General features: G+C 49.4%; 1 protein-coding gene across 9 annotated transcripts in view; it reads left to right on the forward strand.

The window, feature by feature from the left end:
- Window positions 1-362: 362 nt before the first annotated feature.
- Window positions 363-22,532, forward strand: part of LOC135241747 (serine-rich adhesin for platelets-like) — a 133,717-nt gene continuing 111,547 nt past the window's right edge. For 8 of the 9 annotated variants that reach the window (XR_010326102.1, XR_010326103.1, XR_010326105.1 and 5 more), the window contains exons 1-9: window positions 363-495; window positions 871-995; window positions 1,261-1,348; window positions 2,718-2,866; window positions 3,325-3,394; window positions 4,050-8,098; window positions 9,306-9,464; window positions 10,344-10,535; window positions 16,496-16,674. Coding sequence is in view for 5 of the 9 variants with exons in the window: in XM_064312386.1 (XP_064168456.1) it covers window positions 432-495; window positions 871-995; window positions 1,261-1,348; window positions 2,718-2,866; window positions 3,325-3,394; window positions 4,050-8,098; window positions 9,306-9,464; window positions 10,344-10,535; window positions 16,496-16,674 (5,075 nt within the window). In the remaining 4 variants the exon portion in view is untranslated. Of the gene's footprint in view, window positions 496-870; window positions 996-1,260; window positions 1,349-2,717; window positions 2,867-3,324; window positions 3,395-4,049; window positions 8,099-9,305; window positions 9,465-10,343; window positions 10,536-16,495; window positions 16,675-18,496; window positions 18,603-22,532 lie in introns of those variants that run through there. The other variant, XM_064312391.1, reaches the window with a different exon arrangement.

A 22,532-nucleotide genomic window follows, 5' to 3' on the forward strand; every position in this document is an offset into this window, starting at 1 on the left:
GGGAGAGAGTTACCAAGACACCATAACTCTTACAGACTGTCAGCTCTGCGGGAACGGTAAGAAATGCATATAATGTTAGCCACATAGTTTTTTAAACACGTTGTTGAGCTATGATATTTGCATTACAATAAACATCGCAGGGATGCTACTGCTAATCAAACCTAAGGCAAATTAACCTTGTAGACAATAATAATTGAACAGCTGTCCTAAAATGTAGGCTACATATCAGGCAGACTAAGGCTTGACTTGCTTCTGTAAAAACTTGTCATTTATTCTGTCTCAATGCCTATGTTATATGGTCGATCTTCACAAGTAACGGTAAGCAAGCCTATTTTATCCTATAGGATGCGTGGCTTCTAGCACAAGTTAAGACTGCCTCTGGTTTCACGAGGACGCTGCTTCGTTTCCATGGAAACGGGAAAGCAAGGAAAATGCTGAAGGTTCTTGTTTTGTGTCTGCTGAACTCCAGTGTTCCTATACCGTGTACAAAGCAGGGTAAACTCCCCGTTCTGCTTCCTTCTCTTTTGGACTGATGTTGAATTTATGTAAAATAGCTTTAATGAGTTCTAACACCATACAGTTCACTTACAGCCGACAGATAGCATACAGCTTACTTAGTCTCAGTGTTAGCTGAGTTAACATCACAGGTTCAACAAAGTAAATACTGATTTAACAGCTTTTATGTTAGAGGTGAATGCACATGCATAGAACAGGTTATTATTCATCCTTTATTTGAAGTATGAATCTTCTGGCAACTCTATATTTGAATAATAAATGGGTCAATGTATATATGTAGACACTAGGAAATAAATAAGGCTACTAGGTACTTTCAAAATTAGATGTTAAATTTTCTGAATTCTGTGTTTACAGGGCTTTGGTCCAAATTAAGAGGTGTTCTCTTGGACAACAGTAGTGACATTTATCAAACAAAGAATGTATCCTTCACATACTGCCTGTGTAATCACAAGGATGTCTGCAAAATGGATGCTTCACAGGTAGGCGTGAAGTTGCCTTATCCTTTATCTTTAAAATCACACTGACGCATGCAGCATGTCTACACAGTATTGATATATCAAACTATAACAGGCTGACAACTCGTGGCATTTTAATAGGCTTTGCGGTGTGTTGCAGGAGCGCCAAACTTTGTAGATGATTCTGCATGGCCAGAATTGAAAGTACATCCTGTTCTGTCTCTATATCCGTGAGAACTGTAGGTTTTCTGGTTGTCAATAAAATTCAATTTATTATCATATCTTTCAGCAAATTAATTTTAGACCACTGTGCCCCTGCTGGCGATATGACCATAATCAATCTTGGCCATATTTCCAGCTTCAGGAAGCAAATAAAGGTACTGTATTGATGTCTGTCGTGTTAGACTTTGCAAGTGGAAATGTATGGTACTCTTTATAGTACACTTAGTGGCCATTTTATTAGGTACACCTATCTAGTACTGGGTAGGACACCCTTTTGCCTCCAGATCATTATGAATTCTTCGCGGCTTGGATTCAATCAAATGCTGCAAACGTTCCTTGGGGATTTTTGGTCCATTCTGATTCGACAGCATCACACAATTCCTGCAGATTCTTCGGCCATGCGTGCATGATGCAAACCTGCTGTTTCATCACATCCCAAAGGTGCACAATTGGATTGAGATCTGGGGACTGTGCAGGCCATTGGAGTAAACTGCAGTCACGGTCATGTTTGTGAAATCAGCTTGAGATGATGCATGCTTTGTGATATGGTGCACATTATCCTGCTGGAAGTACCCATTTGAAAAAGGGTAGACTGGCCATAAAGGGATGCACATGGTAAGCAGTGATGTTTAGGTATACAATGGCATTCAAATGATGCCCAGTTCATATTAATGGACCTGGGGACTAATCTGTGCCAGATTACACACACCACCACCACCACCACCAGCCTAAACCGTTGATAGGATGGGTCCATGGATTCATGCTGTGTATGCCAAATTCTGACCATACCTTCTGCATGTTGCTGCAGAAATTAAGATTTTTCAGGCCAGGCAACATTTTTCCAGTCTTTGCTCGTCCAGGTCTGGTGATCACGTGCTCACTGTAGCCTCATCTTCCTGTTCTTAGCTGACAGGAGTGGAACCTGGGGTAGTCTTCTGCTACTGTAGGCAGACCTGCTTCAAGGTTCAACATGCTATGTGTTCAGAGATGGCCTTCTGCACAACACTATTGTAAACAGTTGTCATCTCAGCATTTGTGGCCTTTCTGATTGCTGGAACGAGGCTGCGCATTCTCCTGGCCTCTCTCATTTAACAAGGCGTTTTTGCTGACAGAATCGGTGCTCACTGGATATCTTTTACTTATTCTATCCTTTTCTGTAAACTCTAGAAACGACAGTGTGTGATAACCCCAGCAGTTTCTGAGATGCTGGAACCACCATGTCTGGCACCAACAATCATACCACATTCAAAATAGGTCACACAACTTGCCCATTCTAATGTTTGGCAAAACAATAAATAAACCTCTTCACCGTGTCTGAATGTTTTGTATGTTGAGTTACAGCCACACGATTCGCTGGTTGGACGAGCAGGCTATTTGTGTTGACGAGTAGGTGTATCTAATCAAGTGGCCACTAAGTGTATATTCAGAGTGCAGTAGGTAATTGCGATTAAACATGGTGATTAACACTGGAGAGAACTGCAGCTGGTCGTCTGCAACGTTAATTTGGTTCATTGTTCACACCAGATAACGCCGAATCAAAGGGTGTGATTACGGTGCACTTTTACCCATGTGACACGAGGAAGGCCGCTTCGCGCGGCCTCACAGTCACTCCGCTGCAGCAAGTTAGCGGCTGTCCTCGGACACGCTTCCACGTTCTACGGGGCCTCTCGCTGGTAAGTCCGCTCGGTTTTCAGTAGAGTGGATCGCTTCCCTGCTAAAAAAAAAAAAAAAGTTAAAAAAAAAAGAATAATTTATGGCCGCCCTTTTAGAGGGAGGGGAGGGTCGGGTCATTTAAGTGCAGATCAGGATACAGTTCCTCGGGCAAAATGAAATAGAAAGTTCATACACTGTTTCTGAACAGCAGTGCAGCGCTCGGTTAGCGACTGCTAATGAGAGACTTCCAATTCCCCGTCCCGACGCTTAGTGTTTACCCTCGTAGAAGACTATTCGTAATGTTTGTCCCCGTGGGCAGACTTTATAATTAACACTGTGACACAACAACTGCGATGCCTTTACTTCATTTTAATGCCGATATTTCAGTTAATGTTTTATGAAGCGCGGAGCAATGGCAGTAAATGGTGTAATGGCTTGTTTGACCTTTCAAATGCGGTCTGAAATTGTTTTTCAACAGAGGGAAAAACAACGGCTGTGCACATGGACTGAGAGGAGGCTGACGACTTGGCAATTAGTTCCTAAAAAAGGTCAAGCGGAAACACTAGAGAATTTTTGTAGTTACTCAGTAGTAGTTGCAGTGGTTTAAATATATATTTTCTAATATGCCATTTCAAGCAAGTCTTGATTTAGACTTATTCTCTGTGTATCAGTTAGTAAGAATCCACACAGTAAAGTCATCAGTGTTAAATGCACTACAGCCAGAGTGGACTCGTATAAACTCTGTTTAGAACTAACACTGGACATTTTACTGTGCAGGATTACATTTCAAAATGTTAAATTATCTATATCCCAGCAGAAAAGATGTGTCTTGACAATGTTACAGTGAAAATATTTTTAAAGATATCATTTATTTAATTTTTATTGAATGTCATTTGTAGTGTACACGGTGAAATGTTCAGTGTTCAATCAACTCTTAAAGTACATATGATCTCTTGGCCTCCTATGTACACTGTGAGACTTATCACCGGATATTTTACTGTCTAACTTATTCAGCATAGTAGAATATATGGTTGTTCGGATTAAGACTGGAGACTCATGTCCCCTACAAAAAACAAAAACTGAATTTCTGGGTCTCAGGAGGATATAACACATGTAGTATTGTGTAATACTTATTTGAGACTGCATTAAACAGAGTTCGGGGAATTGGGAATTGATTTTTTCCCCCTCTGCTATTTGCTCAAGATGATGCCAGGAAGAGTGGAGGAAGAAGATTTCGCAGAGATGTTCCCACTCCCCTCTCACCGCCGATGACTCTAGCCACAAGCACTCTTACAGATACCCAGAGCTGGACGGGCACTTCAAGCAGTACGCTGGCCTCGAGTGATGTCACAATGTCACTGTCAACATTCTACCAATCAGACTCAGCTACAGGCGGAGCCAGCTTCACTCAGGACTCCGTAGTGAAATTAATGTCCATATATGGAACTCCCGTTAGTGTGGAAAGGTCCTCTGGCTTCCATTTGTCAACTGATCTTGCAATCACAGAAGATTATAACCGGCAGCTTTCGGATGCACTTCAAAAGACACCACTGACAGAGGAGTCCCACCAGACCTCTCCAACGCCATCATTCCAGCATGCCGGCAGCTATGGACTTAGTAGCGAAACGTACGCTAATTCTGACTCAGAAATTCCCTGGAATAAGTTGTACAGTGATAGTGAAATGTCTTTGAACATTTCCCTTGCAACCTCTGATGCTAGCTTTATTGATGATGTGGCGAGTGTTGAACCAACGGCATTTAAAGAGAGCCTAGATTACTGGCATCAAACATCATTTCTGGTTGCGAGCCCTACTAGTAGGATGACATCGTTACGGGTCTCTGATGGGATGACGGTCAGCCCCTCTCTGTCAGATGAAGAAATGAGACAGGCTTCTGGGAGAATGTCTCTAAATATCTTAAACGGTCCCAGTGATGTTTCAGATCTCAGCCCCACGTTCCGAGAGAGCATCGTTGAGTCGGCAGGTTCTGAAGCAATGGAAACCGGTGACACGCTGATTCTGCAGTCTTCGACCGGAGGCCCGCCTCACTCTGCTCCTGCTGCTGGCGCCGGTGCTTCTGATGAGTCCTTTGAGCCCAGTGCCCCCGCTACAGCCGAACAGTTCCCCCTGTCCTCTGTGCATACAGTGCCGCACCATCAGTCGTATGAATCATCTCCAAGCGACTGGAGTTCTTCAGTCTACGGTGCCGGTACATCAGAAGCATCGGATCCCTCATTAACAGATACACTTGAGGCTCCTTCCTCTATGCAGCCCACCCCAGCGCTTGAAGACTCTAAATTACCAGTTGAATCTAGTGACTCAGTGACACCAAGCGATTCGGATTCATTTGAATACACAGTTCTATTTCCCTCAGTTTACTCCCCTAGTCTGTACGAGTACATTGGAAGTCATTGGCCCCTCAGAACCTATAGTGACCACATCATAGATGTTTCAGCACATACTCCTGTGTTAGTCAGTTCCAAGGGGGTTGGATTAAATGAACCTTTGACCTCCTCACAAGAAAGCATATGGCTCAATTCATCCACAAAGTATCAGCTGAGCACTTCGCCTGGACTGGAGACCCTGTCAGAGTTTTCCACAGCGAGTTCTTTGCGTGATAGTCAAGGAGTTACGACGGAACAGCACCCTCCAGACAGTTTGCAGCCCGCATCGTTTTCTGGACTTAGCGGCTCTCAGTACCCCGTTTCTGTCTCCTCGGCAGAGAATGTGATGTCCAATGTACTTGGACCAGTAATGGAAACCAGAGTGAGTCTAAGCGACAGCGAGATTGTTATTGACGGGCTCCAGACTGAGGCATTATCTCCAACAGCCACAACTCGTTTGGCGGTCGTGACGGGATCGATTTTTGATTCAGCGGGTAATGGACTCTACACGGAGCTCGAGAGCGTGGGCCCCAGTTCTCCCCACGTGTCCTCCGATGCGCCATCATCCACCGCCCTTTCCAAGGGTCCTCTCATTCATAGCCAGTTGGAGGCGCCGTCTATTTCCCATTATTACGGCGAAGGCTTGGAGAGCTCTTCAAATATTGACTTCCGCTATTCCGCGTCCCCCCTCCCTTCCCCGCTGAGCAGGCCTGGCTCTGCGTCGTCCGCCTCTGACGACGGCAAGGTCGAAGTCAAGGAGACCGTTTTGCAGACGGGGGGCTTTTTTTCTTCTGCCTCTCTGAAAGAAACGCCGATTTTCAGTTTGGAAAGTTTCGGGGCGGGAGCTCTCGAAACTCTCTCAGTGTCGCATGAAAATGTGGACGGGGCAACTTTAGAAAAATCTGCTTCTTTGTCCTTGCCAGTAGAATCTGCTGAGACATCTGTGTTTACATCCCTCAAAGATTTATATCAATCTCAGAGTGTAACCGTCTCAACTGAAATGCTCGAGGACACTGCAGGATTTGACAGACAACCGGATAACACTGTTTTTGCACCAATATCATCTGTCAGTGTTCAGCAAACTTTGCAGCCTGATTATTCTAGTCGCGTGGACCCTGAAAGCTCAGGGCAATTTCTTTGGGACACTCAAAGTGTGAGTCACCTTATTCAACCAGTACCCGGGTCGTCCATGCATTTCAGTACAGAAGGAAACGAATATACGCTCCATCCTTCTTTTGGTGTTAGTTCCATCTTACATCACATCAGCAGCACATTTAAAACGGTACCTGTAGAACTCGTACGATCAACTGCCTCTGTGACAGAAATGATCGATTTTGAAACGCGCACCTCAGCACAAATATCAGAAAAGACATTTCTGCTTGAAGGTACAGAGCAATTGTCTAAAAGTGAAATTAAATCGCTTATCTCCTTGTCATCAGCAGAAAAGCCATATTCAGAAGGCATGACCCCCTCTTCATCGATTCTGGCATTACATCCGTCTTATCTGATGACATCGGTCACCCTTTCGTCGTCTGTCTCTGATGCCCTGCCGAATTCAGCGAGCAGCGCAGACGGCGCGTCCGTAGGGGACGCCTCGGATCTCTTATCGCCCGGCTTTTCCACTTCCTCGTTTCCCGGCTCGTCGTGCGTAGGGGTGAACTCTGACACCCTCTGTGCGGCGCCTGTCTGGCTGTCAGCTGGTAGTTCCGCCTCCTCGCCAGCAGGGGTCAGTGCTGAACCTCGTTCCTCTTCGGCCTCTCGGTTCAGCCTCTCCCCCACCATTGTCGGGACGTCTGCGGGATTTAAGACAGATTTGCCGGAGGGGATATCTACGGTAACGTCCGTCCATTTTGGCTCGTACGGGCCGAGGACCGACATCTGGCCCACAACCTCATTCGGTCCCCCTGCTCCGCCCCTCAGCATGGAGCCCACTCAGATTTACAGAGGCACGTCGGTGCCCTCCTCTCCCCCATCCCAGAGCAGGACTTTACTGGCTCCCCTGACTGGGCTGACAGCAGCCATCACTCCGTCTCTGGTTCTCCCCTCTGTGACAAAAACAGTCCCCTCGTTTGCGGCAGAGTCCACCGTGGGAATAACGGCCGCGTCCTCGTCGCTTTCGCCCATCTCCTCACCCCTCCCCCTGACACAGTTCACACCGCCATTGCAGTCATCGTCTGCTACAACCACCAGCTCCTCCATGACAGGAAAATACTATTATTCTTCCAGTATTCCAGCCACTAAGGCACCGTCAATAAATACAGAGCCGGGACCTACATCTCAGCCAATTACTGCGCCACAACTTACATCTCAGCCAATTACACAGCTGCGGCCACCTCTGAGTACCAGCGTGCTGGCGAGTGCCCCATCTCTCTCTCTGGCTAATAGCACTGTGTTAAATGTGATTGGCTCCTACTCAACACTGCCACTCCTCTCTCTGGCCTCATTCCCAACCACCATACCAACGCCTCTTCTCCCCACCTCCAAGGCCTCAGGCCTGGTAACGAGCGTGACCTCGTCGTCAGACGCGGCGTCGTCAAAGCCGGCGTCGCTGTCGTCCTCGACGTCCTCCCCTTCTCCTGTCAGCACGCCCAGGAGCCAGGGAGCGGAGACGAGCGGCTGGACGTCGGCGTCGCAGGCCGTCTCCCCGCCCGGCCCGGTCCGGCCCAACGGCACCTCGGCGCCCACCACCGCCGCCCCCGCCATCCTGCAGGAGCATCTGCTGGAGATCGCCCTGCAGGTCAATGGCACCGTCGACGTCTTCGCCGAGGGCTTCCGTACCGCGGTGGCCGACGGGCTCCTGCTCACCTTCCTGCAGGCGTCCCGGCTGAACCAGACCAGAGCGAGGAGAGCTGCCGACCCCCTCGTCACGGTACGTACATCATCCAGACCCCCCCCCTCCCTCGGTCAACGGCTATTTATGTTGCCTAACGGAAGGAACGTCCTTACGGCACCTCGTCAGCTCCTCAGTCAGGGACAGGCCAGGATTTAGTGGACTTCCTAGCAGTACGCTACTAGAAAGCGATGCAGATCTAGCGACTGTCACCTGCAGGATTTCGAACCTGTGTCAACGTATTACTGTCCTGAGGATCGCATGTGCACTGTCACTCAGCATGACCCAGGATTTAGAGGGCAGTGATGCAGAATCTGTCTCTGAGCGCATGTACCTGCAGGAATGATGGATCAGAGGGCGAGTGAGGATGATGCAGAATCTGTCTGAGCGCATGTACCTCAGATTTGAGGGCAGTGATGCGAATCTGATCTGAGCGCATGTACCTGCATGATTTAGAGGGCAGTGATGCAGAATCTGCATCTGAGCGCATGTACCTCTAGGATTTAGAGGGCAGTGATGCAGAATCTGTATCTGAGCGCATGTACCTGCAGGATTTCGAGGGCAGTGATGCAGAATCTGCATCTGAGCGCATGTACCTGCAGGATTTAGAGGGCAGTGATGCAGAATCTGTATCTGAGCGCATGTACCTGCAGGATTTAGAGGGCAGTGATGCAGAATCTGTATCTGAGCGCATGTACCTGCAGGATTTGGCGGCCACGACCAGCCGGAAGTAGCCAAGAGACGTGTCTGCCCAGGTACCAGAGCTCCCAGGTGCCAGAGCTCTGTACGCTCCGCCTGGCCCCTGGCGTGAGAACCCCGGCCACCGAGCAAACTGAACTCTGCCCGCACTCTGATCTCCCCTCTTCCCCCGGGTGATTGGGCCCCAATCACCGACAGCGTTCAGTGGCGTCTTAAAAGAGCCGGTCGCTGTGTTCGGGTGGGATGTTGGGGGATGGCGGAGTGGAGGAGGGAGGAAAGGGGGAATCTGATTACATTACAGGAATTTACACAACTTTTTACGCAGCATTTACACTGCATCCATTTATACAGCTGGACGTATACTGAAGCAATGCAGGTTAAGTACCCAGGAATCGAACCCGTGACCTTTCAGTTACAAGCCCAGTTCCTTACCCACTATGCTACACTGCCGCCCCAGGCGTGGCTTGAAAAATAAGTGCGCTCCGCTGTTATTTAGGATTACTCAGGGCTGCTCTCTCTCTCTCTCGTTCTCTCACTCTTACTTCAGGTGGAGATCTACTCGGTCAGCAGGACCGCCGGCGACAGCGTCCTCGTGCAGTTCGTCGTGCTCCAGGACGGAAAGCCCATGAGCGCGGCAGACGTTTTAACGATTCTTAACAGGCTTCCAGACCTCCTGGGCACCCTGAATGACAACCTGCCTTTCCCGGTATTTTTTTTTATTTCTACATGTGTACGATATCCTCCTGAGACCCGACAATTAATCCCTGTCCCCTGTAGGGGATGAGAGTCTCTGGTCTTAATCTGGAGAGCAATATATTCTACTGAAACAAGGGCCATTCAATAAAAATAAAATAATGTTCTTGACAGCGTTTTCAACATTGTTTTGTCATCCAAGATACCCGCGTTATATCAAAAAATATAAAATATGCTGTATGTATTTTTCCAGGTCCCAGGAGGATAAGTTGTGTGTGAGTGTGTACGTGTGCTTGTTTGTGTTTGGTGTCTGTGGTGTCTGTGTGTGTCTGTGTGTTTGTCTGTGTGTACGTGCGCTTGTTTGTTTTTGGTGTCTGTGGTGTTTGTGTGTGTGTCTGTGTGTATGTGTGCTTGTTTGTTTTTGGTGTCTGTGGTGTTTGTGTGTGTGTCTGTGTGTACGTGTGCTTGTTTGTTTTTGGTGTCTGTGGTGTGTCTGTGTGTACGTGTGCTTGTTTGTGTTTGGTGTCTGTGGTGTTTGTGTGTGTGTCTGTGTGTGTCTGTCTGTACGTGTGCTTGTTTGTGTTTGGTGTCTGTGGTGTTTGTGTGTGTCTGTGTGTACGTGTGCTTGTTTGTTTTTGGTGTCTGTGGTGTGTCTGTGTGTACGTGTGCTTGTTTGTTTTTGGTGTCTGTGGTGTGTCTGTGTGTGTCTGTGTGTACGTGCGCTTGTTTGTTTTTGGTGTCTGTGGTGTGTCTGTGTGTGTGCACCTCAATCCTGAGCCGCCATTCCGGCTCTTTAGCTGCGGTTTCCAGCTCAGCGCTGCGCTCTGTGTGGAATAGCGAAGCTGCGGTTGAGCAGCTGAGTGACGGTGGCTCTGAACGGGCTCCTCCGCAGGTGACCCAGGTTCCGTCTGCGGTGGCGGTGTCCCCGCTGGCTCAGTTTGCCGGCTGGCTGGCGGCGGTGGTGGTGCTGGCCGCCGTCTGCGTGCTCCTGGCCGCCCTCCTCGGCGTCTTCGCGAAGAAGTCCCAGGCGAGAGGGAGAGAGGCGCAAAGCGTCCAGAAGAGGGCGCTCACCCCGTTCAAAAAGGTGAGGCCGATCGGGATTCGCTAATCCGCGATGCACGCCCTCCGGTGCAAAGCATTGATTGGTGCAATTATCTGAAGCCGTTGGATCGGAAATCACAAAACTGTACGCATAGAAAAGGTGCGCATGCAGTGCCGTAATTTTAATTTCAAAGGTGGGGGGGACACAGGGGTGTTGTGAGTACAGGTGGTTGGGAGGCGGGGGGGCGGGGGGGAGGGTAGGGGCAATGGTGGGGTTGATGGTCCTCCCCCCAGAAAAATTTTGCTATTAAGGAAGTCGGTCCTGCATTTCACTGGCTTCTGAGAGGCTGGGTGACTAGATTAGAACAGATAAAATAAGATATAGGCTAATTTATATCTTACACCAGCCACATATTTGTTAAGCCAAACTTTCACCTTTTCTCCCTTATCTGACCCTTCTGTTAAAATTACGCCTGTGTGTGTGAGCACATAAGAAGAGGTGAGAGTGTATGTCTTACATAAGTGCAGATGGCAGATCACGTTGAAGCAAGCAGCGCCCTGTCACATGACAGAGGCCTTTGAGCACAATTGTAAGAACAGCGGTAAGGAGCGAGTTGCTGCTGGGTTCTGGTTATCCCTTTATTGAATGTTCTGGAAGGGTAACGGAGGAGAGCGCTGGGTTGCCTTTCTCGTACCGTGTCCTCCTGAGACCCCGCAGAAAAGTTTCGGTATTTAAATTTTTTTTGACATAACAAAAGTGTCTTGGACAACAAAAACATACTGCAGTAGAAATATTTATAACAAATGTTATACGTTTTATTTTTATTGAATGTCCCTCACTTTCGGGCATAAGAGAATATACAGTTGAGGCCAAAGGTTTACATAAACCCAGGCTAAACATATTCAAACTCAGAGTTTGTAAACCTACCTGGTTTATGTCTTCATGTTACCATACATTTCTTTTGGCAAGTCAATTAGGGTATCTACTTTGTTCGCGTCAGAGGTCATTTTAAAACAATCGATAGGAGACAGTTGACTGTCTCTTTAAACAGCCTGGAAGATTCCAGAAATCGATGTAATGGCTTTTTAGAAGCTTCTGATTGGCCGATTCTTCATAATTGGGAGTTGATTGGGAGTTAATTGGCACCTGTGGCTGTATTTAAGGGGCAATGAATTGCTGGAGGTTACTGAAGCTTTTAATGATGTTTCTAATGCTTGAAACAGTGATATATATGCAGTTCTGCTGGAACACGTGCGTGGGCCTTAGATTGGTCGATTCAGAAGTACGGGGAACGAGGTAACGATGCGATCTGTAATCCGCGCGTGTTTGTTCGCCAAGCGCGTGAGGCAGCTGCAACCCTCAGCTCGACCGAACGCCCTGACCTACGTCAAGTCATGATCCCGTTTCTCCAACAATATTCAAATGACGTCACATGACCGGGTGCGCAAGTGCGCAAACGTGCAGCGTAAATGTGGATTTAACAACGCATACTGTACAACTGTCTATTTAATTTCCATGTAAGCTCATCCCTTCAAAGTGGAAATGGGGGAATTTCCTAGTGTCTGGATGCCCTGTGGGAAAACTGCAACTGCGCTCTTGAGGAAGTTGCTTAGTAGGTGTAAGACCACAAAATACGTGATTAGAACGTTCTTAATGGAACATTTTAATGCTGATGTCACAATTGATACAGGCAACTGAAAGCAAAGGAGTTCTCGAACACCGACTCTCACCTGCTCTTCAGAGGGTTAACCTTAAAACGCTTTCGTAAGTATCCAGCTGCATAAATTGACTGTATGTCAAAAAAAAAAAAAACAACAAAAAAAAACACAAGGTGTAGAAGTTTTCTGGCTGAGAAAGTCTGCTAAAGCGTATATATTTGCGTCTGTGGAGCGCGAGAGAGGGCTCGCAGAGTTCTGCGCAGGCGACGAATCCGCGCGCCCCCCTCCGAACCCCCCGTTTCTCCCCCCCGGCGGGACGCCTGTGGCTCGGATCGGCGTGTGAGCTGCTCTGATTCCGTGTGGCCATGGCCGCTCGCCACCCCCCCCCCCACCCCCACCGGAGCAGTCCTCAGCGCACAGCACCGTTACCTCAAGTAACCTTCCCGCCACATTTTGCAAGCGAATATATCAATGTATAAAACTTGTAAGATTATACAGATATCCCCCATTACTCACTAATATTATGCTATAATGGGTTAATTGTGGCTAATGAAAGTGAAATTTCTTCTGTGAGTTCCACCTTTCAGAAATCTTCGGGCTGCATTTATCCAAATTAGATAATCACTCCGAAATTGGCTCTAATTGTGGCAAAAGAGCAGATAATGCACGAACGAACTACGTCAGTAGGCTTCGTACTATTAGCATGAAAGCGACGCGCGCTTATTAGCCACGTTCTCGTCGGCGATCTTTTGGGTCGGCCGAAATAGCACAGCGGGGCAAGGGTTCGGCAGCCTGGCTACGGCGTCCTGACGCGGCCCCGCGCTAGCTCTGTTAACCCTTACTCGCGCGCAGCGCTAGAATTTTATGTAAATGGACTGCATTTATATAGCGCTTTTATCCAAAGCGCTTTACAATTGATGCCTCTCATTCGCCAGAGCAGTTAGGGGTTAGGTGTCTCGCTCAAGGACACTTCGACACGCCCAGGGCGAGGTTTCGGTCAGACAATCGGTCTTACCTCTTGAGCTATGTCGCCCTTATGTCGCAGACACTGTCATACTTTGGCACGCGATGTGATTGACAGTTTTCAAATATAAACAAATGGTGAGGAGTCTGGTGTCTAGTTAGCACAGAGACCACATAACAGTCCACGCAGGCCTTTGCTAAAGCCTTAAAAGCCTAACACATTACATTACAGGCATTTAGCAGACGCTTATCCAGAGCGACTTACACAACTTTTACATAGCATTTTACATTGTATCCATTTATACAGCTGGATATATACTGAAGCAATGCAGGTTAAGTACCTTGCTCAAGGGTACAACGGCTGTGTCCTTACCCGGGAATCGAACCTGCGACCTTTCGGTTACAAGCCCAGTTCCTTACCCACTGTGCTACACTCCGTCCGCAATCCTCACACATCCCCCCTCGTGCGTTCTCCTCGGCGCGGAGAATCGGCTAGACCGCGGGTTAACTGCGCAACGAGGCCTACGCAGAAACGAGCGCGTAAGTCCGGGGAAAAAGACGGCGCGTTTAGCGTTAGCGGAGCAGCGAGACGCTGTCCTGCACGCGCGCGGAGGCAGCGTCGGACCGGCCTTCTCTCCCCGGGCTGCGTTCCGATAAGAGGACGCCTTCGTTGCGATAACGAACGCGGCTGCGTTGTTGTCCGCCTCGGCGTCCGGCGCGTCCTGGGGGGCTGCCGATGCGAGAGAGCTCTCAGTAAGCCCTTTTTACGCTGACCCGCTCCTGCCCTGTCGTTAACGTTGAGCCGTGTCAAACGCACCGCTCGCAATGCTATCTGCCGTTCGCAGTCCATTAACGCCTCTGTACGTTCCACACCACATTAATCACTAATGAACATTACATTTACATTACATTCATTTGGCAGACGCTTTTATCCAAAGCGACGTACAAAAGTGCATTTTCATGATCGTAGACAACTGCTGAACACGGGTTCAGTAAGGTACAATTACTTATTTTGAAGCCTTTACCTTTCTATGAAATGCTCGGACGTAATTAATACAAAAGTTCAAAGGAGATCTAACGATGGAAAAAAAAAAGCTTTAATTGAAGAAAAAAAAATGTATGAAGTGTCATGCTGTGGACTTCATCAGAGCATCGTCATGAGCCCCTGTTATCATCATGGAAGCTACCGGCTAGAGGCTTTATATTTCTATCTGAAATAAAGTAGCTTTCTAGTAAGGTGTCGCGCAACTTATTTTATGCAATTATTTGAAGCAGCTCCTGAAGTGTACTTTGTTCAAGCGCTAATTATGGGGCGTAGAATAGAAGACCAAATGAAAGCATGAAAATTGGTGTCAGTGCCTCTTTGCGGCAGTATTTCTGCTATAATCGCAGCCAGAAACTGCCCGGTAAATTTGGCAGGGTCTCTGGGTGTGTGGGATGGGGTGGGTGTGATAAATTGGGTAGGGTCTCTGGGTGTGTGGGATGGGGTGGGTGTGATAAATTTGGCAGGGTCTCTGAGTGTGTGGGATGGGGTGGGTGTGATAGATTGGGTAGGGTCTCTGAGTGTGTGGGATGGGGTGGGTGTGATAGATTGGGTAGGGTCTCTGAGTGTGGGGATGGGGTGGGTGTGATAGATTGGGTAGGGTCTCTGAGTGGTGGGGATGGGGTGGGTGTGATAGATGGGGTGGGTGTGATAGATTGGTAGGGTCTCTGAGTGTGTGGGATGGGGTGGGTGTGATAGATTGGGCAGGGTCTCTGAGTGTGTGGGATGGGGTGGGTGTGATAGATTGGGCAGGGTCTCTGATGTGTGGGATGGGGTGGGTGTGATAGATTGGGTAGGGTCTCTGAGTGTGTGGGATGGGGTGGGTGTGATAGATTGGGTAGGGTCTCTGAGTGTGTGGGATGGGGTGGGTGTGATAGATTGGGTAGGGTCTCTGAGTGTGTGGGATGGGGTGGGTGTGATAGATTGGGTAGGGTCTCTGAGTGTGTGGGATGGGGTGGGTGTGATAGATGGGGTGGGTGTGATAGATTGGGTAGGGTCTCTGAGTGTGTGGGATGGGGTGGGTGTGATAGATTGGGTAGGGTCTCTGAGTGTGGGGATGGGGTGGGTGTGATAGATTGGGTAGGGTCTCTGAGTGTGTGGGATGGGGTGGGTGTGATAAATTGGGCAGGGTCTCTGAGTGTGTGGGATGGGGTGGGTGTGATAAATTGGGCAGGGTCTCTGAGTGTGTGGGATGGGGTGGGTGTGATAAATTGGGCAGGGTCTCTGAGTGTGTGGGATGGGGTGGGTGTGATAAATTGGGCAGGGTCTTTGAGTGTGCGGGATGGGGTGGGTGTGATAAATTGGGCAGGGTCTCTGAGTGTGTGGATGGGGTGGGTGTGATAAATTGGGCAGGGTCTCTGAGTGGTGGGATGGGGTGGGTGTGATAGATTGGGCAGGGTCTCTGAGTGTGTGGGATGGGGTGGGTGTGATAATTGGGCAGGGTCTCTGAGTGTGTGGGATGGGGGGTGTGGTAAATTGGGCAGGGTCTCTGAGTGTGTGGGATGGGTGTGGTGTGGTAAATTGGGCAGGGTCTCTGAGTGTGTGGGAGTGGGGTGGGTGATAAATTGGGCAGGGTCTCTGAGTGTGGCAGGAATGCCGGGGGTGTGATAAATTGGGCAGGGTCTCTGAGTGTGCAGGATGGGGTGGGTGTGATAAATTGGGCAGGGTCTCTGAGGTGTGGGATGGGGTGGGTGTGATAAATTGGGCAGGGTCTCTGAGTGTGGGGATGGGGTGGGTGTGATAATTGGGCAGGGTCTCTGAGTGTGTGGGATGGGGTGGTGTGGAAAATTGGGCAGGGTCTCTGAGTGTGTGGGATGGGTGGTGTGATAAATTGGGTAGGGTCTCTGATGTGTGGGATGGGTGGGTGTGATAGATTGGGCAGGGTCTCTGGGTGTGCGGGATGGGGTGGGTGTGATAAATTGGGCAGGGTCTCTGAGTGTGTGGGATGGGGTGGGTGTGGTAAATTGGGCAGGGTCTCTGAGTGTGTGGGATGGGGTGGGTGTGATAAATTGGGCAGGGTCTCTGAGTGTGTGGGATGGGGTGGGTGTGATAAATTGGGCAGGGTCTCTGAGTGTGCGGGATGGGGTGGGTGTGATAAATTGGGCAGGGTCTCTGAGTGTGTGGGATGAGGTGGGTGTGGTAAATTGGGCAGGGTCTCTGAGTGTGTGGGATGGGGTGGGTGTGATAAATTGGGCAGGGTCTCTGAGTGTGTGGGATGGGGTATTGGCTGTAGGATTATAATTAGCATCGTTGGCCCTCACCCTGCTCCTCAGCCCCACCCCTCCCAGCCCCGCCCTGCCTCACCACGTATTCACTCTCTCTCTCTCTCTCTCTCTCAGGGCCGCCTGCACATGTCCGTGGAGCCCGCCAGCGAGGCCGGGCCCTGGGACACTGAGGAGGGTGGGGCCTGGGAGGAAGGGCCGAGCGTGGCCACGCCCACCGCAGGCCCCGCCCCCCGCAGTCCCGAGTGGGCCGCCGCCCCCTCGCCGCCCCGCGAAACCCCGCCCAGAGGAAAGAGGTACGCTCACCTTCGCCCTTGCGAAACCTCGCCGTCGTGCCTTCCCCTGTCAGAAAAGTCCCTTTAAGCCGGGCCGCTGTACCGCATTAATGAGTGTGAAATACGCGCGGGCGGGCGGGCGGGGGGGGGGCACCTTGTTCCGGCAGAATTAATTACCTTTCGTCTCCTTCCGAGGGCCCCCGTTGTCAAAGCCTTATCTGCTAATGGGAATTTGTGAATGTAATTGCCGGGTTGGATGTAGCCGGCAGCGGCTCGGCCTTTATTGTAATGAAGTAAGCGTGTACCGGGAGAGTCAGGGGGGGAAATGCCAGTCAGGCAGCCCCGTGGCAAACTTAGATAAGCAGGGTAGGACTCTGAGCTCGAGAAAGGGCCGGGCCTATGGGCTGGCGTTCTGCCGCCGAAGGCGGCCATTTTGTTTGACGCTGATGCGGATCAGACCAAGTCTGTTCCTTGCGGCGGAAGCAGAAGAGACGCGGCTTTGCACCGCGCTCTGACCCACAACCAGCCACCCTTGGCGTCCCTCTTAACCCTTCAAGGTGTGAGATCACAAAAAATGTGATTAGAACATTATAATGCTGATGTAACAATCACTACTGGCAACTGACAGCAATGGAGTTCTACAACACTGACTTAGAATTTTGAAAAACATTCCAAAGAAACCTACTCTTTAAAGGGTTCATTAGCTGCCCGAAGCGCCTGCTTATGGCAGCCTAGTAGGCCCTTGTTCCAGGCCACAGATAAACTCAGTTAAAAGACACATCGTTCCAGTCTAAAGACGTGTCAGGTGTTCCACCTGCAGTCAACGTACACTGCAGAGAAAGTCTTCAAGTCTTTCACAAGTGACTCAGTCTGTGACTAATGCTGCTTGCTGTTTGTTCTTTTTTCTGATTGTATCCGGGCCTTAAAATATGGTATCTGAATATCTCCTCAAAGCTCTCACTGTCCAGCGACGTCAACTGAAGTAATCAGGACAAAAGGTAATTCCCAGCGTGCTAAATCAAAAGCACTTTAGTCGGTAACTCAATAGGCACGCGCAAGCCGCTAGACTGAAATTACCCGCACTTGAGCAAATCGGCGGCCATTTACCTGTGGGCGGCATCTTTTTGGATATGTGGCTCGCGACGTGGGAGGTAATCAGCAATCAGCTTCAAAAAAGCGGTTGAGTTCTCGTTCCCGTTCGTTTGGCGAGATTCCTTCCAAGAACGCGGTGTTTCACAGAGACGATGGCAGTCACGTTTTCTTTCAGCGTCTCTCTCTCTCCTACGACGTGCCACTTATCTGGGACGTAACTGAAACCGAAGACGCCATTGTTATGCGATCAGAACAGAAAGAGGTAATTTATGACTGCAGTGCCGACGTTTTTTTTTTTTTAAATATTTTTTTACTTACTATTTTATTAAATGCAAATTAGCAAAGTGGGAAAAAAAGAAGTTGGGGTTAGAAAACGCAGGCAAACTTAGGCCTGTATTTTATCAACATTTGTCCTTAACTTTGCGTAATGAGAAAAGGGAAGTGCTATACTTCACCGACTCAGTTTGGCGACTACGTTTTAGAGATCGCTCAACAAAATTTCTTGCTTTTAACCCTTCAAGGCATAAGACCGCAAATATGTGATTAGAATGTTTTTAATTGAATATTCTAAACGGGAATGTAACAATCACTACTGGTAACTCAAAGCAATTGAGTTCCAAACTGACTTAAAATTTTGAAGGAAAAAAAAATTTCAAAAACCTACTCTTCCCAAGGGCTTAATTGGTTTTTCAGTTAAGGACAAAATGTTGATTGAATACGGGCCTTAATCTGTCGGGGCTCTATCAGCGCAGCAGCAGCAATAGAGCTGTGTATACGGTTCCCTGCTAAAGCGTCTATGATGCTGCTGTAGCAGCAACTACAGCTGTGGGGATGGAGAACCTGCTTTCCCCAAAAGAGTGAGAACAGCCGAACCAACCTCTTGCTTTTCTCCGACTGTCTCGTTTCGACACCCAACTTATCCCAAGAGCTCGTTCCCTCGTCTTCGGCTCCGTTTTTGTTCTTGCCTTAGTAGGCTATAGCTTCTGTTTCCTAGAAACTCATTTCACTTTTTATGACGTTTGGGGACAGCGGCCGCTCCTGCGAATTGAAATCACAACGGTAGGCTACATCGTTACAAAACAAAAGCAGGAACAGGAAAAATGACATTTTTGCATATAAACCGTGCGCAGTAAGGTTCAGGGACCACGTTGTTTGCGTTTGGAAGAAAGCCGGGAGCGTGTTCTATTAGCCTACTGATACAAAACAACGAACCGAAGGACTTCCTTCCTGTTGCACGAAGTCTGTCAAATGGCTCCTTATTAAATTAAGTTTAATTGCAAGGCTTGTTTGTGTTTACTTCTGTACTGTTCTTTGTGCTCTGTAGTTTCCTTAACATTAGAAGCATTATTGGCGGATTAGTCTGTTTCCTAAGTGGCTGTGCAACAGTTCCCAGCCTCGTTCCTGAATCACTCTTTATGGTAAAGAATGGCATGGCATTCGGGTTTTTAGCAAGATGTGAAAGTTCATCGTATTTTATATTGTCGTATCATTATGTTCATGTGGTTATTTCTCGCTTGTTGAGGGCGAGGTTGATCTTTACCAAGCAGCTAGCGTCACGCACTTCGGCGTATTATTTCACAAATAGCCGCCGCTACCGTCACCTTGTACCGTCCAATCTACCCGCCGACCGGATGACGAGGCACGCGGAACTTCACTGCGACGGTGTAAAAGTCCTTTCTACACCAGGGCCCGCTTTCACGAAGCAGGATTACTGAGATAGGTGGATAACTGCACTGAGTAAAACCAAGAACCCCCAAATCTATTACAGAAGCTATTCCGTGCTTTACTCGAAACACCCCCCCCACCCCCCGCTCTGTGAAATACCCCGTGATTTGCAGAACATGACGAGGAGCCTTCCGGAGACCGTGTTCCTGAAAGCTGTCGTTGCCTCGTACCGCCAGTAGGTGGAGCTGTACGTCAGCGGCTGCACCGCGCACACGCTGCTCGTCCTCAGAGGCTGGATGCGAGAGAGAAACTGCCAGACTCTGGGACCGGTGGGGATCCGGTCCAGAACTGCTACATTAAATGTCATTGTTTTTTTTTTTGAGCATTAAGCGAGAGCAAGAGTCTCTTCTGTTTGCGATTCCCGCCCGTTGCCATCGTTCACCTGGGCCTTCGGAAATCCGACCAGGGCGTTGTTTAGTCCCTGGAGAGCCCCCCCCCCCAGTGGGTGCACGGAGAACAGTAGAGGCCTGTTTCTCCTCCTTTCTCTTCTGTTCATCCGTGCCAATGGGGGGGGGGGGGGGTGTCGTGCCGCTGAGTTCTGCTGTGTTGTGTGCCCCCCGCCCACCCCCCCCCCTCTGTGCAGGCTGTTTAAGCTGTGGAGAAAGGGGATTTAAACAGAGCGCTTTGAGTCCATTGAAACCCCCCCCCCCCCCCCTGACACGCCTGTCACCCCCCTGTTGGAGGTGTGCCCTGTGGCCGGCCCACACACAGGGATATCTCCCTCTCCCTCACTCTCTCTGCCTCTTTCTCTCTCTCATCTGCCTCTTTATTCCTCTGCTTCTCCCTCTCTTCCTCTGTTTCTCTCTCTCTCTCTGACTTCCTATGCCTCCATTTCTTTACCTGCCTCTCTCTCTGCCTCTATCGCTTCCTCGCTCTCTGCCTGTTCCTTCCTCTCCCTCTCTGCCTCTCTCTTCATCTGCATCTCCCGCTGTCTCCCTCTCTCTGCCTGTCTCTTCCTCTCCCTCTCTGCCTCTCTCTTCATCTGCATCTCCCGCTGTCTCTCTCCTCTCTGCCTGTCTCTTCCTCTCCCTCGCAGCCCCTATCTCTTCATCTGCATCTCCCTTCCTCTCCCTCTCTCTCTCTCTCTCTCCATCTGCCTCTCTCCTGCTCAATTCCAGCCATACTTTATTGGCGCGTCAAGAGAGATTCTAAATTTACCAAAGCAATGTAGCATTGATAATGGTGATGAACGGAAGAGCACGGTAATGCTCACTATGTATGTTACAATCCGTATGAGCAAATATAAAAAGGTAGAAAAAAGATGACACAGAAATGCACAGAAGCCATGCAAGCGTGTGGATGATACAAAAGCAATTGAGTAGTTCATATGTTTTCTCTCAGTTCATGTAATTTATAACTAATTGTGCAACTAGGTTTGTTGCATTTGTTTGTTCCCCAAATGTTTTTTTTTAATCATTTGTGTATCTGATAGAATAGGAAAGGTGGGAATTCTAACAGTCAGCTTTGGTAGACATAGTTTTTGAACCTCTCTCTCTCTCTCTCTCTCTCACACACACACACACACACACACACACACACACACTCAAATTGAAATTAATAGGCTATATTGGAATGACCACATGTCAGCATACTATTGCTGTATGCAGCATTGCCAAAGCAGTTGTTTACAAAGAATGCAATAAGAAATTCTCACACTACCTCTCGCTGCTGTGTGTCACAAATTCAGTTCACATACACATTATGGTAGCTTTATTGGCAGAAAATGATTAATATGGCCAAAACCTATGTAACTCAATTCAAATATTAATACTGATGGATAACAACATGTGTATAATAATACTGAAGTAGTGTACATTCACAGCAACAGAAAACGTCTTTATGCAGTTCTTTATAATTTGAGCAATGTGGAGATATATTGTCGTGTAACCTATGTCTCTCAGTGTTTATCTTCCGCTCTCTCCATCACTCACTCGCCCCCATCCCTCCATCAGACACGTCCTCTCCCACTTCCTCTCTCACTCCCCGTTCCTCGACATCTCACTCCCACTCCATCTCTCGCCCCCTCTCCCTCGCTTTCTCATTCTCTCGCTCCCCCCCTCTCTTTTCTTCCTTTCTCCATATATCTGTCTCCCACTACGCCTCTGTGTCTCCATTTGTCTCTCTCTCTCTCTCTCACTCCCTCCCTTTCCCTTTGCAGTTCCCACACACCTCAGCATGACTGCCCCAACCCCCCCAAACCCCACCCCCCCCCGGCCGTGTTGTTCTACCAGCCCTGCCGCTCTGGGCTATTTCTGTCCCTTCTGTGTGCCCCCCCCCCCCCCCCCCCGCGCCCTCCCTCCCACCACAGAGCTGTCAGAGAATTCTTCCCAAAACGTCAGGCAGTGAACAGGACGGCCCGCCCTCCTCCTCCTCCCTTCAGGACCCCGGGCTCCTGCGTTCCGGAAGGCTCGGGCTCTCCTTGTCAAACCGCTTATCGCACCATTTGAATAGCGCTGCTATGGCAACGCGAGCCCCGCGCTCGCCCATTGATTTAAATGGCTGTGCTGCGCTAGCCCGAGCCCTAGCGCGCGGGCTCATGGATTCGAATGACGTCCTCGCGCCGCGTTAGCGCGCGCTAACTCAGGCTGGCGTTGAAGCGGCGCGAGCCTTTGCGGAAAGGACGCCGCTGCGCTATCGTGAGCCTTTGAGCGTGGCCTGTTGTTTAAACGTGGCCGGGGTGATTTATAAATCTGTTAAACGGGGACTCGTAACGACCGTTTCGCGTGTAGTCCACACGCCGGGTGCATGGCTGCGGCTCTGACCGCGTGCTGGGAGGGCGGGGGGAGGGGAGGGGGGGGGCGTGAGCGAATCGCGACGCCGTCCAGCAGCCCCTCCCACCTGACGGCCCTTCTGCAAGCTCTTATAAAGTCAGGCCACGGCAGCGGCGTTGCCAGATTTGAAAACGGTAAACCCGCCCCAAAGCCATTTCCCTCCCCCCCCGCGCAATGGCATATAAAAAGCAGCCCAACTGGATGGGAATCTGGCCAATCTGGCAACACACTGGGCCACAGCCGTCTCATCCAGGCGTGCTTCGCCTCGCAAGTTCCCTCCAGGTCGCTCTC

The sequence above is a fragment of the Anguilla rostrata genome, chromosome 16 (assembly GCF_018555375.3).
Source record: "Anguilla rostrata isolate EN2019 chromosome 16, ASM1855537v3, whole genome shotgun sequence".
NCBI lineage: Eukaryota > Metazoa > Chordata > Actinopteri > Anguilliformes > Anguillidae > Anguilla > Anguilla rostrata.